This window comes from Branchiostoma belcheri, unplaced genomic scaffold, assembly GCF_001625305.1.
Source record: "Branchiostoma belcheri isolate BF01 breed outbred unplaced genomic scaffold, Haploidv18h27 scaffold28, whole genome shotgun sequence".
Lineage (NCBI taxonomy): Eukaryota > Metazoa > Chordata > Leptocardii > Amphioxiformes > Branchiostomatidae > Branchiostoma > Branchiostoma belcheri.
Genome location: NW_017803887.1, coordinates 1,625,294 through 1,646,874, shown reverse-complemented (window position 1 = coordinate 1,646,874; position 21,581 = coordinate 1,625,294). Strand labels below are relative to the sequence as shown.

The window sequence follows — 21,581 nt, the reverse complement described above, 5'->3', positions numbered from 1 at the left end:
CCATCAGCTACTTGCTGACCTTGTACACACTTTTGTATTGTGTTGTTACAATTCTGAATAAATAAATAAATAAATAAAATATTTGCCGTCCTAGGGCTATGTCATTCCTATGACACAGGTAAAACATCTGCCGTCTTAGGGCTATGTCATTCCTATGACACAGGTAAAATATCTGCCGTCTTAGGGCTATGTCATTCCTATGACACAGGTAAAATATCTGCCGTCTTAGGGCTATGTCATTCCTATGACACAGGTAAAATATTTGCCGTCTTAGGGCTATGTCATTCCTATGACACAGGTAAAATATCTGCCGTCTTAGGGCTATGTCATTCCTATGACACAGGTAAAATAACTGCCGTCTTAGGGCTATGTCATTCCTATGACACAGGTAAAATATCTGCCGTCTTAGGGCTATGTCATTCCTATGACACAGGTAAAATATCTGCCGTCTTAGGGCTATGTCATTCCTATGACACAGGTAAAATATTTGCCTTGAATGGGACACCCTTTCCACCAGGCGAAAGTACAACTCACTAGTAATCATGTACAGGCTTACCAACGGACTTGTTCCTCCTCACCTACAGTCACTCGTTCCATCTACAAGAGGTGCCCAGTCAACTTCAAGGCTCCAGCTCCGTAACAATACTCACCTCCACATACCGCGATGCAGGACACAGACTTACAAAACCAGCTTCTTTCCGTTCACCTGTTCACAATGGAACCAGCTGCCCCAGACAGTAAAGGATGTCAGTAGTCTTGCTGCATTCAAACGGGTGTGTAAAAAGCACCTCTTCACACCAAGGCACCATCAGTTGCACCGTAGTCTCGGCTCTAGGCAGTTCAACATCTATGCTGCACGGTTGCGCATGGGTTGGAGTCAATTAAACTGCACCCTGCACAAAATGAGCCTTAAAGACAAGACGTGTGCCTGTGGGGCCCCCTCTGAAACAGTACCACACTACTTGTTACATTGCCCCCTCCACACCGAGCCACGTAACACCCTTGCCTCCACTGTTGAACACCTTACTCAACAACACCTAACCACATTCCTAGTCCCTGCTCCAGGGTTCTCCAGCTCACAACTATGACACTAACACAAAACTCACAGATGCACTCCACACCTTCATTGCCCAATCAAAAAGATTTTGCGCTTCTTCCAGCTGAGCCACACCAAACATTATCTTGTAAATTGGTTTGATTTATATGAAAATGCTATTTTGAGTACCAAAATTGATTCTTAAAATTGGTTTGATTTGTATGTTTATGTTATTCATCTACTATTCATGTTTTTAACTATCTATTGTTGTACCCTTGTCACATGTCTAGGTGAGTGTTAGGTGTGTGCGCCATCAGCTTACTTGCTGCCTTGTACACACTTTGTATTGTGTTGTTACAATTCTGAATAAATAAATAAATAAATAAAATATTTGCCGTCCTAGGGCTATGTCATTCCTATGACACAGGTAAAACATCTGCCGTCTTAGGGCTATGTCATTCCTATGACACAGGTAAAATATCTGCCGTCTTAGGGCTATGTCATTCCTATGACACAGGTAAAATATCTGCCGTCTTAAGGCTATATAATTTCTATGACACAGGTAAAATAGCTGCCGTCTTAAGGCTATATAATTCCTATGACACAGGTAAAATATCTGCCGTCTTAAGGCTATGTCATTCCTGTGACACAGGTAAAATATCTGCCGGCTATGTCATTCCTATGACACAGGTGGAAATTCTGCTGTTCAGGGCTATATCATTCCAATGGCTCAGGTGACATATATCTGCCATGTTAAGGCTATGTCATTCCTATGACACTGCAAAACCTCATATTCGGGTCCCAGTATATACCTGCATTCAAGTGACACAGGTGAAAAATCTACCGTCTTTATTTGTCAAGCAATTTTTTTACATTTTTTACATTTTACATGTATGTAGACATTCTAGCATTGTTCCATTTAAAGATATATGTAGTCCAAAGTTACAATTACCCCATAACTGAAATCGTCGTGAACGAAAATGAACTACATTATAACTTACATACGTGCGCACAGCAAAACAGATTGTCTGTAAGACAACTTACGGTATGTTTCATTAGAAACATGAATGATATGTCCCGGTCAGAATGGTTTATAGGGTGAACAGGGTGTAATGTGAAGTTCGAAGAAACAATTAGTATGGTTAAACTGAGTGATCCTGATAGAACAACTATTAGAGGTAAGGCTTACATGTTATCTTGCAATAAAAAATAAAATATGCAGTAATACTACGCTGAGTATGCCGTATTGCCCAACGTACCAACCCGACCGCGGGTTTAATCGCCCGACAGCCGTTCGAGTTATTCTATGAAACATTTGGAAGCATGTGTGATAACAAAAGAGACTCCGGGCCGTACCGTTAGTTATAACACTGGCCAGAACATCCGTATCGAACGCAATCGCCGTCCAAGTGTAAGCGCACATACGCGTATTAGCAGCTGTTAGGGGGCGTGGTTTGACCCGGAAGTAGACGGGACAGCGGTCGTCTGAAAACCCCCATGCAGACCGCAAAACACAGAAAAACCACGCCAAAATGAGTACTTAGAAGGTCAACTTTGACGGGACATATCTCGTCTTCCAGTGATTTTTGAATTTCCAACTGACCCACACACGGTGGTCTGACTCGTTGACATCACGGGGACACATAAACCAGCCTCATTTGACGTATCGTGACCTTACTACGACTTTTTGTACGGAGCATTCTAAGTACTCAATCCGGCGCGTCACACTCCCCCCTCCCCCTTCCTCATCCTCTCTTTGTTTCGCTTTCCCGCCATTTTCCCGCGTTCTTTTTTCTCAGACATAAAAGCAAACCCTATCTAAACCACGCAAACCATCTCTCAAACGTCTATATCATTAAAATATGGTATTAATCAAGAATTATTACAATATTAGACTTCTGCAGACGACATTTCTTCAGCCCTGACCTTTGGTGACCCGCAGCGGTTGCTACTGCACATGCGCCACTCGTCCTGACTTATAGCCAATCAGCGTTCAGATGTACAGTCGTTCCACCAATCAGAACTCGCGATTAAAATTTGGCGCCAAATTTCCACGTTGCAATTTTTCAGCATCGCAGTGGACTAGAGATTTCTCTCGCTGCTAGTTGAGTTGCGAATTAACTTCCAATATTTCGCCAAAATGACAGCCATGCGGCTTTTGAGCGTACTGTGTACCTTTGTGGTGATTTTCAGCCCTTGTTCCGCGTTCTTCTGGCCATTTTCGAGCGAGAAAACCAACGAAGACGACCAGAGATCGCCTGGAGTTGTGCCAAACCAGGTCCCGTTTGAAATGGCGACTTCGGACGAGCGGTTTTTGATGCAGGCAAAACAGTTCGAACTTTCACCGCTGGACGGGTGCAACGATAGGGTAACTCTTTTTGTTAGCGTTAATATATGTGTGTGTATGTTTTAACATGTATTTCAAGAAGCTGTGGATAGAATTTGTCATGTAACGTGGCGTGGCGTGGTAGCTGTAGGTGGGTACAAATGTAGGTCTTGATGAGCTCAAATGATTAGATTTTGGGCTCCCTAGCGGCTTGTTGTGGTACTGCAGTGTAATTTCTGGTTCTTATATCGCGTTACCTGGACATGGTAGGGTCATAAATTTTGGATAGCAAAAGAGTTTTGTGCTCAGGAAGAAGTGACATAAGTTTGGACCTCCTAGCAGCTTTGTTCTTGAACTGCAGAAGCAGTCTGGTCCATGTGTTTGGAGAAAGAGAATAAACGGAGCTATAACAAAATGTTTTCTTTCTTCTATAACATCATCATCATCTGGTCGTGGGAGTTTCACGGATGCTCGTGACTCTTTTCCGCCAGCCCTCCCTATCCTCCATGGCCCTGGGCAGGTCTTCCGGTCTGCAGTCTGCACTTCTATAACATAAAAAAAGAAATGTTTAGAATCTTTAACGTTACAGCATGATTTGTAATTATTCCTTTTCGAAAATTTGTTATTCCAGATAATCGCAGAACTAAAGAGCTCCTGTGGGGAAATGAGTGAGGAGGAGATAGCAAAACTGGGCGTGGCCCTCCTGAACTGTCAATCAGAGGTGGAGGGACGGCCCACCTTCACCTGTACACAGGACATGGTGAGTTTTAAATGAATGAAAAGTTTATTTGTCAAAAACACACGGCAGCCACAGGCTGAATTGCGTGTTTCACAAAAGTGACAGATTTAAACTTGTGCTATCCCTTATTACTTGAATAATTATGATACGTATAGATATGTTAGGTTTTATTCAACATTAGGTCTTATTCAACACACTTATTGTTGTTTCTCTCTTTATGTAGTTTGCCATAGTCATTGTACCATTTGCAATTGTCGTGCAACAAAGTTCTTCTTCTTTAAAAATACCACTTAAAAGTACATACTTTAATAACCACATTAAACGTAATTAAAGGAAGGGATTCTTAAAACCTACATTATTCATGTATATACAAATTGGATATATACAAGTCTCTGCGTTCTATGATCATAAAATGATTTTAAACATCATTTTAATAAGCCACCTCATAACTCATCAAGTATATAATGAGTTTATATAAGAATCATTTTCTAATAGATAAATGTACACTTGGATTCTTGGAGCTCAAGCAATTTAGGATCTTTGAGCTAAGAAGCAAAGAGTCCAGTGTTATATACTCTATTTTGGCCAATTGTGTACTGGATTGAGAAGTCATATAAACTTTCTGCAACTTTTGCATAATGTGATGTCACAGAAGTTCTGGATTGCTCAAAGTCAATAGAGTTGGACTGTCAAAAAATAATGGTTTGAATTTTATAGTCTTGTAGAGTCTGGTGTACTGCATGTCTGTGATTGATTGATTGATTGATTGATTGATTGATTGATTCCTGTAGAGTCTGGCTGACTGCACGGCTGGGATGGACTCAGACACGTGGAACGCGTACCACATCATCAGTAACCGTGCGCGCTCTGTCTGCTACGCCACCAGGCAGCAGCAGTTCCGCCGAAAAACGGAGCAGACCGTCAACAAGCTGGTCATGACGGCTGACCAGCAAGTACAGGCTATGGAGAGCATCAAGGTTTGTTTGTCAACAAGCTTAGCTTGTCATGACAGTCCACCAACAAGCATGGGTTAAGGAGAGCATCAAGGCAAATTGTTTTAATTAATGTCATTACAATGTATGGTTACCTTCAGCTTCACATGATCTTGTCCAACAAACTACTGCTCTGTTTCTTCAGAACAATTACATTCATATACATGTATATGGTGACCAGCCCCTCCAACTTGCTACATAATATAGTAAATATATCATTGTTTGAGAATGATGTACATTTGTGATTCTTTTCTTTCGTTCTCCTTTTTCCTGACTGTCAGAATGGCCAGGCTGAGATTCAGACCATGGCTGCTGACACCATCCAGACTGTTGCGGACGGACAGGAGAGGCTCATGGGAAGGCAGCAGCAGCTGGAGCATTCCCAGGTGTCCATTGCTTCACACATCCAAGGTCATTACACTTAAATCTCATCGGTTTCTTGTGTTTTTCTGAAGAATCATAGAGAATGTGGGCAAAATGAAAAAAATAGTAAAACAGGCATCCTGTGGTACGTGTAGAGTGGAATTCTGTAGGAGTCACAAAGTCAACTTTCAGTGAGAAAATAGGTGTTAAGTGCCTTTCCCAAGGGCACAACATTGAAGACTGGTAGGGATTCGAACCCAGAACCTTTAGATTCTACATGCAAGTCAAGCAAGAAACAGATTGCCAGAAAAACACATTGACACCTTATGTCTTGCTTGTTGTATTAAATGTTCTGCTGTAATTTCAACACTGATGCTGCACAATTAAAAACAACAGTAATAACTGGGAAAACGTTAGGGTTTTCGTTGACTGTAAGTGCCAAAATATCATCAGAGCAAGAGCAGGTTAACTCATATCCTCTTATATCACACGTCTTGTATATATGTATATATACATGTATGTCCTTAACTAACACACTAAATGCACTGTCTTGTCTCTTACACCAACAGATTCAGTTATTTACGTTCCTTAGTGCCTCCTCCTTCAGTTACCCTTGTTTTTATTCGTACCGGTCACTTGTTTTGTAATTATGTGCAGCTGCTAGTAATCAGATGTAAATTGGGCATAGCAGTACTTAAGATGATGATGATGATCCTCAATGTTGAGTGAACGACAAAAGGGCTAAGGCTATTAGGGAGCAAAATTGGAGTGCATGCAGGTGTACCGATTTGTGTGTACATTGAAAGTGCTCATTTTAGTGTTGGTGTAATTTAAACACAGTTGTTGTACTGTTTCCTTTGTGGCAGGAAACCTGAGGGACCTGGCGAGAGAGAAGGCTCTGATCGCGTCAGGACAGCGAGAGTTGGTGGGAATGATGGCAGACATGACAGACAAGATGAAGGAAAAACTGGGTTTGCAATCTCCTCTTTCAAAATGCAGCGTTTCAAAATTCATTTTAGGGAATCAATGCACCTTACTATGTCCTGAAACCTTATATGCACATAGATAATTTTGCCTAACATTTGTATGATGCGTACTCTACAACTCAAGTCAACAAGATGCGATCCGGAGACGAGAGCTTTAATGGGCATCTCAAAGGAACAACAGCAATGGCAGACAAAGGGGCTGCCCCATGAGATGACCTCTAATAGGGTCATGACCTTTAGGGTCAACTCAACCTAATAACCAACTCAACATAACAATATAGTGGCGCAGCACAGTTTTGAGGTTTGAAAAATTGTTTAAAACCAAATACTCTAACATCTGTGTCCATAATATCACCAAGGTCCATAATATCGCCACCTTGAGAAACAGTGTGCTTAAAGATATTTTTACTGCAACATGCTTTTGGTATGCACTCCTGCACACCTCAAATGTACATACCTAGGGTATGTTGCAGTAAAAATATCTTTAAGCACACTTTTTCTCAAGGTGGCGATATTATGGACCCTGGTGATATTATGGACACAGATGTTATAGCTAAACTGAGTTTATTGACAGCTTCTGTGTTTGACAGAATCAGCGACAACTGAGTTGCTTCTCCATGAGAACGACAGGAAGCGGAGCCACGAGGAGCTGCTGAAGGACCTCATGGTGGTGCGAGAGAAGGCTCAGGAACTCTGGGACAAAATCGGTAACGTATCTGTTACATTGTTCTCTGGCCAGCCTGAAATTTTTTCCTGTCATTTCATGCCAGCGGAATTATAATCATTATGGTATTATTGGTTTGAGAAGGTTGTAGTATCGAGGCTTGTGTATTTTCAAATTGCAGAACAAAATTTTGACTCTTCTGCAATATCGCAGAGCACTGAAAAGAAGTATTCTGGCCACTGTAAAACATACATGTATATAAGAATAAGAAATTGAAGATCCCACACATCTGTATTTAGAGTTTTTGGTAATTTTTCACAGACCACAACAGCCACGAGATGGCAACATTTCACCAGGAAACCGCCGGCCAGTTCCACGTGACGCTCTCGAACCTGCGCCAGATGAACGCCACCGTGAACTACCTCCTGCACCTCATGGACAGCATGAAGACTGGGCTGGACAAGAGGATGGACTTCCTGGCTGTTTCGCTAGGGGGTGCCGGTGAGTGGTCGTTTCTCCATATCGGTTACCAGAGCACGTCGACAGAACGTACTGCACCTGTGCGAAACCCGTAATGTATTGTACTTAGCACTTTGGCAGAATGTCTCATATAAGGTTGTATTCGCTCATATAAGGTTACCATTTCGACAGTAGTTTCCAAATGTTGTGTCGGAAAGAATATCCTCTGCAACAGGCAAAATTCTAATGCAACATTGACCAAAAACCCAACAAAAAATGCAAAAATACGGGGTTCTGCGCAGGCGCAGTACGTTCTGCCGACGTGCTGGTTACCAGGTATTGGTTTTCAGTCATTGAGTGAAGGGAGAGAAGGAATAAAGACTAGACGAGTCAATAGGATGGACATCCTGGCTGTGTCGCTAGGTGTCGCCGGTGAGTGGTCGTTTCTCCATATCGGTGACCAGGTATTGGTTTTCAGTCATTAAGTCACTGGACTGGACAATAGGATGGACTTCCTGGCTGTGTCGCCAGGTATTGGTTTTCAGTCATTGAGTGAAGGGATAGAAGGAATGAAGACTGGACCAGACAGTAGGATGGACTTCCTGGCTGTTCTATAGGAGGTGCCAGTGAGTGGTCGTTTCTTCATATTATTTTGGAATTCCGTAAAAGCTTGGGAAGGGAGAAGTTTTTTTTTTTCGACACACAGAAAGTTGGACTTCTAACGTGGAGCTCACAGGTCTTTTTAGGTGTCATGGAAACAGCTATGTACCTAAAAAAATTTGGACCTGAAACTACCACTACATGTAAGTCGTATTTACGTAGCCATTTGTCTTTTATAGTCACTGTGGTGTATTGTTGTCTTTGTGTAAGAGTTTTCAAGCGCTAAATTGTCAAAATTGTCATCTTTAAAATGTAATTTACCACTTAATCTTACATGTGAAAAAAATGGTAAATTATAACTTTTTTTTCGCATCATCTACCAGGAGACCATCTGGCCATTCTCGCCTCCTGCGTTCTCCACGTCGGGTATTTCCTGGTTGCCATGGTGACGATGACGTTCCTCCAGAGCCCCGCCCTTTCCCGAGCCGTTATGCTGGTGCTCGTGCCGACCAACGCGGTGTCGGAGGTCAGATATCGTCGCAGCCTCGACTTCCAGAGCCTTACCGTGGTTCTTACTGTCGCTGTTGTAGGTCAGTGCTAGGGTTTTTCTTAATATATTTTATATATTTAGTGTTGGAAGTTAAAGCTTAGTCTTTATTTCATATTTTACCTTAGTTTGCAGAAGGAAAACATATTGATTTTGGACTGCTTCTTCTTCTCCAAAAAATCAGGTCAATGACCTGGACCAGATGTCTATGTCCTGGTAAGATACCCTGTCACAGTGGTGTTAAATTACACTATGTAGCAAGTCGCAGGACAGAGTTGGAGAGGGTGGTTGCCATATATAGGAATATGGGAATTGGTTGTTGATCTGAGTGTATACGTATACATGTTCTTATTTTTTCCTGAGGTACCTGATGACACTTACTCTTCTGTGTTCAGGGAACTGGTTGTTGATCTGGGTTGCGCAGGCCCTGTGGCCTCGCTGTCGGGACATGCCGTCCCCCATCAGGACCCTATGTTCCTGTCCTCACACCGGCACCATGCAGCCCCCACCAGCCATCGTCACAACACCAAGCTCCTGCAGGAAACCTAACAGGTCCAGCTTCTTTTTTTTTACTATCATCAAATGGCTAGGATAAGCTTAGTGTAAAGGGAATCAAGAAGTCACTGCTTCAATCACTGGCATTCCTTGCTAGACATTGTAATCGTGGGATAGGGGACTTTGCACGACTCTTCTCAACGAAGTTACCATTTTTGCTCAATGGTTGCTCCTGCAGAACAGTTAATCATGCATTTAGATACAGGGCTTTAAATACTAACTTCAAATTTGCTTTCAGTATACCTGCACTGTTCATTATAGAAATTTGTTTTCGGTTTGTTTGTTTATTGGTATGTCCATACTTATTTGAATGCAGTAGAGGCAGAAGAAGTGAGGGGAAAAAATTGTGTAACCAAAGATTGACAGGAAGGTGGAATTGGATGTCAAAATGTTATTATCACAGAAACAGAGAGAAGTTCACAATTATAAAGAAGAAATTCATAACAACTCTTGTAATGTAAATACTTCACTGTGGTGTGCAGTCTTCAGTGTTCTGAATGTCTTCTTCACTTTTACAGGGACTCACAGCCGATGTTTTCAGACGAGGAAACCAGCCCTGTCAAACTGGAGGCCGACATGCAACAGATCATACAAGACAACATCAAGACACTAGAGTTAGCGGACAGGACATGTATGTGCTCAGTTTTAGCCACACATTAGTAGATGTTTTATGAAATGTCTACGTCCTCAGAAAATTCATCTACTTTAATTTTTCTTGATTTATTACTTTCACCAAGATGTCTACAGCCGCCATGCATCTTCCTTGAGGCTTGCAGTTGATTAATTGATTGATTGGTTGGTTGATTGATTGATCGATCGGTTGATTGGTTGATTGATTGATTGATTGATTGATTGATTGATTGATTGATTGATTGATTGAAGATGGTGATTGTAATTTTGATGGCGTTTCTATAATTGTGTGTGTATGTTAGCACAATAACTTAACAAGCTATAGATGAATCGTATTGATGTCAAACCTAATCGTAGACATGTGTATGTGGACAGTTTTCAGAATTTGTCAATGTACATAAAGTAGAGAAATCAATGTACAAATTCTTTTGATAGACATCTGTCCTTTTTTTTTAATGCAGACCACTGGGTGATTTTCATATTTCTTCATTTTCAAGTTTGCTTTCTGGTAATAGTTGGTGCTTTACAAGCTATTAATCATTTACTGTACTTAGTACTTACTTGATATAAATGTAAGTATCACTACTAACAAATTATTAGTACGTTATATAATCATGTATCTAGTAGAGTAGAGTAGAGTAGAGTAGAGTTGATTCATGCCGGGTAGGAGTCCTGCTCCAATTTGGGCCGCTCTTCAGTTTACTGACATCTCTGGACGTAGTGGGTGGTCCAAAGCTCTATAATTGTAGACGACTGGATGTGTTTCCATGTACTCGTCAAACCTCTTCTTGAAACTGTTTACACTAGGCACCATAACCACCTCCCCAGGAAGCTCATTCCACCAGCTTGCCGTTCTATTTGTAAAGAAGTGTAGGCGCGTATTTACCATTTGTAGAAGGGTACCCATGCACCTGCTGAAGTTGTTTGTTTGTTTGTTTGTTTGTTTGTACAGTGCTGCAGGTACACAACACCTCTGTGCTGTTGAACAAGTCGTTTGAAGAGCGGTCTGACGACTGTTTGGAGGAGACTATTATCAGTGTGGGGGGAACTCCTATCAAACCTGTAAGAAACTCAACACCTTTTTTTTCAATTAATGGAAACCTGTGTTGGTAAAATCCGTAGTTGTAGAGTTTTAAAAGCTTTGTTCCAACATCTGACCAAGGTTGACAGGATCAACCAAAAATCTATGGTTAGTTTCTTTCTTTTGTTCAAAGTTTAAACTCTACACTGTCAACCTTTTTTTCCTTTTAAGGAAGCCCTAATGTCAAACCTGTATGCCATCTGAAACATCTGACGCATTGATATACAGTGAAACCTGCACTAGTGGTTTACCTGTATATTAGGACCACCTGACCATTGATATACAGTCAAACCTTTACAAGTGACCACCTCTACATAAGGACCACCTGACCATTGATATACAGTGAAACCTGTACTAGTGATCACCTGTATATAAGGACCACCTGACCATTGATATACATATAGTATACAACACGGGGTATTCCGTATCGCCCGAGGTATCACCTGGCCATTGATATACAGTGAAACCTGTATTAGTGACCACCTCTACATAAGGACCACCTGGCCATTGATATACAGTGAAACCTGTACTAGTGATCACCTGTATATAAGGACCACCTGACCATTGATATACATATAGAATACAACACGGGGTATTCCGTATCGCCCGAGGTATCGGCCCGACCGCGATCCGACTCGCGGGAGGGCCGGGACCGAGGGTGATGCGGAATACACCGTGTTGTATTTTATTTATGTCATACCCACCCAAGAAAACGCGCCTTTCAATGCAAGATGAGCCAAAAGTTGGTGCCACTAAACCCTAAAATGCAGCAACATCAATTCCAACGTCCGGATTCTGTATTCGAATTTTCGAAAGGGGCACAAGCGGGTAGGGCGAAACGCGTTCGAATCGTTTTATGGAAGCCATGGAAGCGTTCGATAACGGGTTCCGGACCGGGCCGTACCGTAAAGTACGGCCCAGTCCGGAACCCGTTATCGAACGTTATCGCGGCCCGGGTATGATATAAAGTGAAATCTGTACTAGTGATCACCTGTACATAAGGACCACCTGTCTATTGATACACAGTCAAACTTAAAGTGACCACCTTTACAAAAGGACCGCCTGGCCATTGATGTTTGTTCACTTTTGTTTTCTTGTAGCCGAACACACCGATGGCGAACAACCTGAGCTTTGGGTCGGGTTGGCAGACGACAGTGGACGTGCGTGTCAGTACGCCACTGTTACGAGCCGGTCTCACCACTAACATCCCCTGTCCTGGCACACCCCAGTCTGCACGCAAGGTGCAAGGATAGAGCACGTCGGCAGAACGTACTGCGCCTGCGCAGAACCCCGTATTTTCGCGTTTTTCGTTCCATTTGGCTTTTTGGTCAACGTTGCATCAGAATTTTGCCTGTTGCAGAGGATATTCTTTCCGACATAACATTTGAAAACTACTGTCGAAATGCTAACCTTATATGAGCGAATACAACCTTATATGAGAAATTCTGCCGAAATGCTATGTACAATACATTACGGGTTTCGCGCAGGTGCAGTACGTTCTGCCGACGTGCTCCAGGATAGTACCTAATTTTTCCTCCGTTGAATAAGCATATTCTTCTGTAGCTTACTAAACGATGGTAAATGTTAAATGTATAATCATTTTATGGAATGATACATTTGTAAATAGCCTCAAAATTCAGCCTTCCAATACGACTGAGAAAGTGGCTAGCCACCTGCTTAAAATAGATGTTTAAATTTTTTAGTAAATTTGTGTTGTGACACATAACCAATTCCAATACTATATTATATATTCTATATTCTCATAAGATTTGTTGTGTTTTGAAGTTTTCAGTCTTTTAAGTGACATATACACCTCTGAACATTTGTTCTATCTCCCAGACTCATTCACACTTACTAGCCAGTTTATCGGCTATATTATTCCCATGAATTGCAAAGTTCTTCACAACCACCTGTTTAACAAGAACCAGCATTTTGATGACATTTTGATGACGAGAAATTTTGTTCTTGCTGAAGTGATTGTGAAAGAACTTTGTAATTTAAACATTCTCCAACCCGATGGATATATTTCATGTTTTCATACTGATACTTAATCTCAACTTCCTTCCCCTAATATAAGGAGCTGGTTAAGAGACACCTGGGGTCAGTACTGGAAGACGTCTCCATGTCTCCAAGACGGAGTCCAAGAAATAGCCCCTCCCACCCAAGAACCCCCACCCACAACCTAAACAGCAGCATGACTGGAACCCCCTCAAAGGCAAACAGGTCAGAGAACCTTCATTACACTTGCTTATGTCTTTAATGCTTACCTTCTCAGAAGGAAAACACATCAGTTCATTGACCTGGAACATATGGCTGTCAGGTGCTGTAGCAGACACCCTGTGCTGGGGCTGGTCAGTGCATAGATGCAACATTATATGAATGTGTTACAGTTAGAGTTAATGTTTACCTTCACAGAAGGAAAACACATCAGGTCATTGACCTGGAACATATAGTTATCAACTTGTCACCATGGTAACTGGTGCTGTAGCAGACACCCTGTGCTGTTGGATTACATCATGTAGCACAACAACGTTGAAGGTGCTGGTCAGTATATATTAGCACATGCAACGTTATATGAATGTGTTTAAGTTAGAGTAACGTTTTATCTATTCAGTAGTAGTATTTATGGGTATGTGTATTTATGAGTTCTATTTATTTTTTGTCTCAGGCATGGCTAGTTTGTCAACAACAGACTGAGTATATTATTGTACAATACATGGCCCCATGCCCCATTTGCTTTGAGCGAATCAAGCCAGATTGAAGCAAATCAGTTTGGCCTAATCCAGACAATTTTATTCTAGTGGGAAAAAGGCCTATTATATTTTCGATGTACACTGATTTGCCACTCTCTTTTACGTAAAGGAGGACCCCTAGCACACCAAGGAAGTACTGCAAGGGAATCACCAAGGCTGGAGCACAGTGCAAGGTTCTGTGTACAGCTGACAGGGACTACTGTCACCTGCACACACCCAGCTTCTCACCAGCAAGATAAAATACAACCAACCATAGAAAACATAGTCACAAACCTTATAATACACTCCTATATGTCTTTAGACTGTTTCTTTTCCATTAGCAAAAAGTGTTGTTTTGCAACATACATGATAAAATTATTGCATATTGTTTCTCAGATTTGCAAAACATATGAAAATACTAGACTACTCCATTTCTTGTTTTCTATATTCACAATGTTTCGCAGGGTGAAATACATTTAAGTCTAAGATATTTAAGATATTCATGATCAGATATTAGAGATGACTGTCATTAAGTTAAAAAGCATGCATGAGGCCACTTGATTTTTAAAAGTTAAAGAGCCTTCCAAGGAATTAACTTTTGCTACATGGGTTTGATACAAGATTGAAATATTGCCAAATTTAACTGCTGAAGGAATTTATGTGTAGCATTGTGCTCTCTAGGCGTGTTGGTTGTTAATCATGACTGAAAGAAATGTGGGGATGTTATTTGAATCATATTTGGTGGTGGCTGTGACAAGCAGGCATTTTTCTATACCATACAATTTTCCCCACAAATAGTCAATTACTTGAATGTAAATCTCATTTATAAACCACTGTATTCAAGACATACACATTTTTTGGTCAGTAAGTATCCAAAATTATCATCTTTTTCTAACAATAGTAAATGAATAGACTAATCATTTTTCGTCTTATTGAATGTGTAGAACAATGAAGTGTTATAAATTGGTTGTTCGAATGTTTAATTTGAAGCAATAAAGTTGTGGTTTTATATGAATTCATACTGTCTTAAGTACACCAGGTTTGTTACCTTTGCCAAGACGCTTAATGTTATGTTTAGGGGAGCATAGACTAACATTTTGTAGGTGGACAGATCAAAATGTTGAAATTTATTATTATTCCTAGTAAGTCCTCTCCGAAGAAGAGAAGTTTTTTCTGTATACTAGGCCCACTTTCAGAGGAATATTTTGGGAGAGATATCTCTTTGACTCATGTGATTTAGATTTTTGTGATCAAATGTAAAGAATCTTGCATATTTATATAGTTCCGTCCGGTTGGCCACCCTGGTGGTCCCTTTCCCACCATTCACTTAGTCTTATATTAATCGCCGACTGAACTTGTTACACGGTGCAAAATTGCATTGGTTGTCAAGGTAGTAGGAGATTAGAGCGTGCTTTATAAGAAGCTCACCTCTGAAGTGACGCACATACGGCGAAGTTGCTGTTTCTTCTTTCGCCGCAACGTTTTAAGCAACTTGTAAAACGCCCTTGTTTTAAGACAACGGTCTGAAGAAAAGCGTCCTGAAGTAGAGTCGCGATCTACACGTGAGTGTTCAACGATGCACTTCAGTTTTCGACTACTAATGTTGATATTTTTTGCTCGTTTACTGTCTTTTGAAACATGTACTAGCTATAGTAACCTTTTCAAAAATACATATTGAACGTCTAGCCATCGTGGCCACTTAACTCTTTGGTGATCCCTTATTACTGAGTACTTGTCTCTCCCAAGCAACAAGAATCCTGTCTATAGTGGTCACCTAACTACTTTATGGGGGTTAAAATCATCTTTATTTCAATATACATGTATATACAAGATATGACTCGTTGAAGTACACCTAGGCCAGCCCTTTATCTCATTAAGACGAGGGCGCAAGGTAAGTAAAATGTAACAAGTAATTGTGTGCATCGGACATTAAACTTTCGATTAAAATTGTTTTCTACACATACATGTACATTTCATTTATACGTATACTTACAAAAATGTTTTATAGATCTTAAAGATTTAATTCACTTCACGTCCCCTGAATAGTCACCACGGACAGGTTTGACTGCACTTCATGCGTAACGCATCTTGCATATTTATATAGTTCTCTTCGGGTGGCCACCCTGGTGGTCTCCTTCCCACCATTCACTTAGAACTTGGTTCATGGTGCAAAATTGCATTGGTTGTCAAGGTACTAGGAGATTATAGCGCACCTTATAAGAAGCTTCCCTCTGAACTGGCGCACGTACGATGACGTTGCTGTTTCTTATTTCGCCGCAACGTTTTAAGCAACTTGTTAAACGCCATTGTTTTAAGACAACGATCTAAAGAAAAGCGTCTTGAAGTAGAGTCGCGAACTCCGCTAGTAAGTACCCACTACATAGGGAAGGTCTGTCCATCGTGACCACTTTATAGTGACCCTTTGACTACTTGTCTTAATCGTTGTCGCAATTTTCCTGACGTACCGTTAATATTAGCAGTCACTATGGTCTTGTTTGACTGTAATTCATACGCAACGAATCTTGCATATTTATATAGTTTCGTCGGTGTCCAACCTGGTGGTCCCTTTCCCACCATTCTCTTAGCCTTATATTAATCACCGACTGAACTTGTTACACGGTGCAAAATTGCATTGGTTGTCAAGGTACTAGGAGATTATAGCGCACCTTATAAGATCAAGCTTGCCTCTGAAGTAACGCGCATACGGCAAAGTTGCTGTTTCTTCTTGTAACTTGTAAAACGCCCTTGTTTTAAGACAACATTCTGAAGAAAAGCGTCTTGAAGTTGAGTCGTGAACTCCACTAGTAAGTATTTAATGGTGTGCTTCAGTTTGCGACAACTCTTCTTTGTATTTTAAGATGTTATAAGCGACAACCGTCTGTGCGAATAAGCTGGATAGAATTGTTGATGAATTTTCACCTTGCTAAGTTCTCACTAGGAGTAAAACCTGTTTTAAGTTTAAAATTTCTCCAACACATGACAACTGATCTTACCTTACCTTTCGTTAAAAGCAGGGAAGCTAAAATTTTCCTCATTAGACTGAACCGAGTGGAGGAAGACCAGAGTGACTGGTCGAAAGCTCTAGGGGAGAACAATTCTCTTGTGTTGGAACAAAAGTTATAACATTGAACATGAAGCTATCAACACAGATGACGCTTCATGATAGAGTAAACCGTGTGTTACCGTTTCAGAGAGCCATGGCCAAGTGGCTTCTGGTCGCGCTGATGTCGGGAATGGTTGTGAGTAACAGCCTCAGTGCAGCCGACACCTTCATACCACCGCCCGATTCCTCCTTCCAACCTGCCGATTTCACAGCCAAAGGGCCAGATAACAGGAAAGACGCAAAGGACATATTCCCTGCAACTGTTGAATCCTCCTCACAGGTATTTATCCAAACACTATGTTTTTAAATGTGAATGAGGTGAAGACATGTTTGTTTGTTCGGTTATTTTTACCAAGTAAGGTCATGTTGATTTTATTGTATGGATGACATCCTCTGGGAACCCTCAAACTGATGCGAGCGTGCGAATAAAAAAAGTTCCCCCCCCCCAAAAAAAAAACAGTTTCCTTTAATCTACGTGGTCATAAGGACATTCTGTTTCTTGGTTGAACAAATGACTAAACACACAGAGTATGGTATGGTGAATAATAATAATAGATTCTTCATAAATCGGTGAAGGTTAGACATACAAGTAAGAAGATACACCAAAAGTATTTACTTAAGGAACTGCATATCATTTTGGAAATGGTCAGACATTTCAGATAACATCCACTGCCTTTCGTCAGTGACACTAAGAAACTGCAGGAGAAATGCAGGTTTGTAAGCACGAACTATTCATTGATATGCAAATAAGTGAAGACAACTTTTCGGAAGTGCCTGAGAGTTCTACCCGTTGCGTGTACTTTTTTATGTAGTTTTGTTATTAGCATTACACAAGGGACAAGAATAATGTGACGCACACTCAAGTTACAACTTCTTCTGTTACAAAACAACAATGATCAGCGATGTGTACAGTACAGTGCGCTCCCCTACTGTTACCCAGTGTTGTTGTTGACAGATATCTAAGTACGGTATGTACATAAAGAAGTCTTTCTTCATCTTCTATAGTTGCGAGTTGTGCTCCGTAACATGTGCATATCTCTCGTATGTACGTGTATATATGGATGAATGTGTAGGTTCATAAAAATTGAAAACGTTCTCTTACTCCACTTTTTCCTGGAATTCGACTGAAATTCGCTGTATCACTAAAAGCAAATTACTATAGTAAAATGTTGAACTTTTTTTCAACACAACGAGTACAGAGAGATCAAATTTTCAACGACCACTGTCGGCTTCATCAGAATAATCAATAACCAATATCTTCCTAACGGAAACTCGTAAAAGTTAGTCATTTATTACCCTGATGTAGGTGACAGCGACAATACTGGTTGTGTTGGAATAGAGTTCAATATTTTACAGTTGATTACTATCAACACAGATAAGCTTTTGTGATAATGCAATTTACTATTTCTTTAGGGGTTATGTTGTTGTATCTAAGTATGTTGCCTTTGTGTTCAGGTGAAGCCCCCACTTCTTCCTCTCACAAACATAGATGGGTGTATCAGAAACCCCTGCCAACATGAAACCTGTGTGAGCAAAGATGGCGGGAAAACATGCACCTGCTACCCTGAATGGAATGGACAAAACCGTCATCAATGTGAGTTGTTTTTAGTTACTATTAACTTGACAGAGTATAGCATATAACATAGATTTTCATACAAAACCATGCAAGACGTTTGTCATAGTAATCTTCCTAGCTTACCGTTTCTGTCTTAATAATAAAATCATTTGAATTCTGCTTGATATCTATTCTTTTATCCCACAGACATAGATGAGTGTGCCAACAACCCATGCCAACATGGAACCTGTGTGAACAAAGATGGCGGATACAAATGTACCTGCTCAGCTGGATGGACTGGACAGAACTGTCAGCAAGGTGAGTTCTCTTGACATGTGTAGTAACAATTCTAATAGTACATGTACATCGTATATTACTACAGAGATTTTCATGCTCAAAACATATTTTTATGGTCTCTTTCTTGAAAATTCAAATAGTTAGTTTTACATATGAGTGATATTTCTTTCGTTATCCCGCAGATATCAATGAGTGTACCAGAAAACCATGCCAACATGGACGCTGTGTGAACAAAGATGGTGGATACAAATGTACCTGCTCACCTGGATGGACTGGACAGAACTGTCAGCAAGGTGAGTTCTCTTGTGTAGTAACAATTCTCGTAGTATATCATATATTACTACATACTATTATTATTAGATTTTCATGCTCAAAACCTTTTTACGGTCTCTTTCTTGAAAATTCAAATAGTTAGTTTTATATATGAGTGATATTTCTTTCTTTATTCTACAGATGTCAATGAGTGTGCCAGAAACCCATGCAAACATGGACGCTGTGTGAACAAAGATGGTGGATACAAATGTACCTGCTCACCTGGATGGACTGGACAGAACTGTCAGCAAGGTGAGTTCTCTTGTGTAGTAACAATTCTCATAGTATATCATATATTACTACAGAGATTTTCATGCTCAAAACATATTTTTATTACCGTCTCTTTCTTGAAAATTCAAATAGTTAGTTTTACATATGAGTGATATTTCTTTCTTTACCCTACAGATGTCAATGAGTGCACCAGAAACCCATGCAAACATGGAACCTGTGTGAACAAAGATGGCGGATACAAGTGTACCTGCTCACCTGGATGGACTGGACAGAACTGTCAGCAAGGTGAATTCTCTTGTGTAGTAACAATTCTAATAGTATATCATATAATACTAGATTTTCCAGCTCAACCCCTTTTTTCTTTACGGTCTCTTTCTTGAAAATTGAAATAGTTAGTTTTACATATGAGTGATATTTCTTTCTTTTTTTAATTTATCCCACAGATATCAACGAGTGTACCAGAAACCCATGCCAACATGGACGCTGTGTGAACAAAGCTGGTGGATACAAATGTACCTGCTCACCTGGATGGACTGGACAGAACTGTCAGCAAGGTGAGTTCTCTTGTGTAGTTTACAATTCTCATAGTATATCATATATTACTACATAGATTTTTATGCTCAAAACCTTTTTTACGGTCTCTTTCTTGAAAATTAAAATAGTTAGTTTTACATATGAGTGATATTTCTTTCGTTATCCCGCAGATATCAATGAGTGTACCAGAAACCCATGCCAACATGGACGCTGTGTGAACAAAGATGGCGGATACAAATGTACCTGCTCACCTGGATGGACTGGACAGAACTGTCAGCAAGGTGTGCTGTGTAAGTAACACGTAGCATACTTTATTACATTACATTGATTTAGATGTCATAAACCTTGTTAAACAAGAAAGTTTACTGCCAACTATTACAGAATCCATTTTTTACTGAAAAAGTGTTTAATTATTGTACGAATGGTTTTGATTCAGCAAACATCACAGTAATATAAAAGAGTATGGCTTTTCAGTCATTCAGCTCTCATGGGCTTTAACAGAGCCAACTGTCATGTTTAACATGTAGCTTTAGTTCAAAATGTAACTTCTACATTACATAGACTGTTTGCATAATACAACAGCTTGACAATTAACAGAAAATTGAACTAAAAAGTCGAAAAATCTTAAGATATATCTTAGAAATCTCAAGATTTTCCAAAAGAAAATCTTTTTTGATAATCCCATTTTTTTTGTGTGGAAAAATCTATTCAAATATTAACATTCTAAAACAGTTCTGTGTGTTTAATAGGATCACCATTATATACACAGTGTAAAACGTTTCTAAGACTGGTGGGTCACAAAACTACATTCGTAGTAGTTATTTGGGCGACAGATCAAAGAAATTAATTAGATGCACGGAATACGACCCCTGACCTCACTTGACCCAGAGGTCATCTGTCTATTGTCATCACATGTAGCGTAGCGGGGTAGTGGGGTAGCGGCCGCAACCTACTCGAGTTCATCTGAATTTTCTGAGCTTTCTACCGCGCTACTGTCGTCCAGTCCGTGATACTGCAATAGGAGAGTTTTTAATATGATCCACACTTCCCAAAGTTTGAGTTGAGCAAATAAAACTTGCAAATCAACTTTACAGGTGAAGGTAATTTTCAACCCCCGGAAGTCGGGGAACAACAGACGCTAAACTGGCTAGTATGTACCTGCACCAGCAGTGCAGGGTAATACATATAAAAGGATTTTAAGCCCTCCATGTACTCCAGATTTCCCACCTTTTCAGTTACTGATTAAAAGCTTGTTACTAGTTACTAAATTAAAAGTTTGTTACTAGTTACTAATTACAAGCTTGTTACAGCCCGGCAATGCCCAAGTGGATGGAGTGAGTATAACAACCACTGCTACAAGTTCATGACAAAAGCAAACAGAGTCGACTGGTACACAGCGGACGCACGATGTAAAGCGTCGGGTGCAAATCTTGTTTCGATTCACAGCCGTGAGGAAAACGAGTTTGTCAAACGTCTCATCACTGACGGTAGGTAATTAACAGCTCCTGGGTGTCAATAATCAATTCAATTTTCTTTTTTAGGACATTTCTCACGACCTCATACATTCACAGAATGAAAAAAAAATTCATAAGTTAAACGAATAAAGAATTAAAACTTTTTCCAAATCAAATACTCATTTAAAAAAATCACATCACTTGATCACATTCCTTACAATCTGGCGGTCGTATATTAACAGAGGTTATTCTAACATTTTCTTATAAATTATGCAAATGAGGTCCTAATTTTTATATGTTCTGTTTAATGATGTTATGCAAATGAGGTCCTGATTTGAATACGTGCTGTTTAATGACGTTCATCTTCACTTTACTTCCAAATACC

General features: G+C 40.2%; 3 protein-coding genes across 4 annotated transcripts in view; 2 read left to right on the top strand and 1 right to left on the bottom strand.

The window, feature by feature from the left end:
* Positions 1–2,991, bottom strand: part of LOC109472693 (mitotic spindle assembly checkpoint protein MAD2B-like) — an 11,452-nt gene extending 8,461 nt beyond the window's left edge. The window contains exon 1 of one of the 2 annotated variants that reach the window (XM_019772540.1): positions 2,923–2,991. The gene's annotated coding sequence lies outside the window, so the exon portion shown is untranslated. The remainder of the gene's footprint in view (positions 1–2,922) is intronic. The other variant, XM_019772541.1, reaches the window with a different exon arrangement.
* Positions 2,992–3,074: 83 nt separating this feature from the next.
* Positions 3,075–14,130, top strand: LOC109472628 (protein brambleberry-like). The gene is made up of 14 exons (XM_019772452.1): positions 3,075–3,404; positions 3,994–4,122; positions 4,893–5,078; positions 5,375–5,504; positions 6,323–6,427; positions 7,033–7,149; positions 7,428–7,607; positions 8,549–8,755; positions 9,108–9,264; positions 9,786–9,898; positions 10,850–10,959; positions 12,079–12,219; positions 13,056–13,201; positions 13,841–14,130. The coding sequence occupies exons 1-14, from the start codon at positions 3,177–3,179 to the stop codon at positions 13,968–13,970; spliced, it is 2,079 nt and encodes a 692-aa protein (XP_019628011.1). The 5' UTR covers positions 3,075–3,176; the 3' UTR covers positions 13,971–14,130.
* Positions 14,131–16,907: 2,777 nt separating this feature from the next.
* On the top strand, positions 16,908–20,040 carry LOC109472546 (fibropellin-3-like). The gene is made up of 7 exons (XM_019772330.1): positions 16,908–17,093; positions 18,269–18,407; positions 18,576–18,686; positions 18,848–18,958; positions 19,119–19,229; positions 19,383–19,493; positions 19,913–20,040. The coding sequence occupies exons 1-7, from the start codon at positions 16,908–16,910 to the stop codon at positions 20,038–20,040; spliced, it is 897 nt and encodes a 298-aa protein (XP_019627889.1).
* The last annotated feature ends 1,541 nt before the right edge of the window (positions 20,041–21,581 follow it).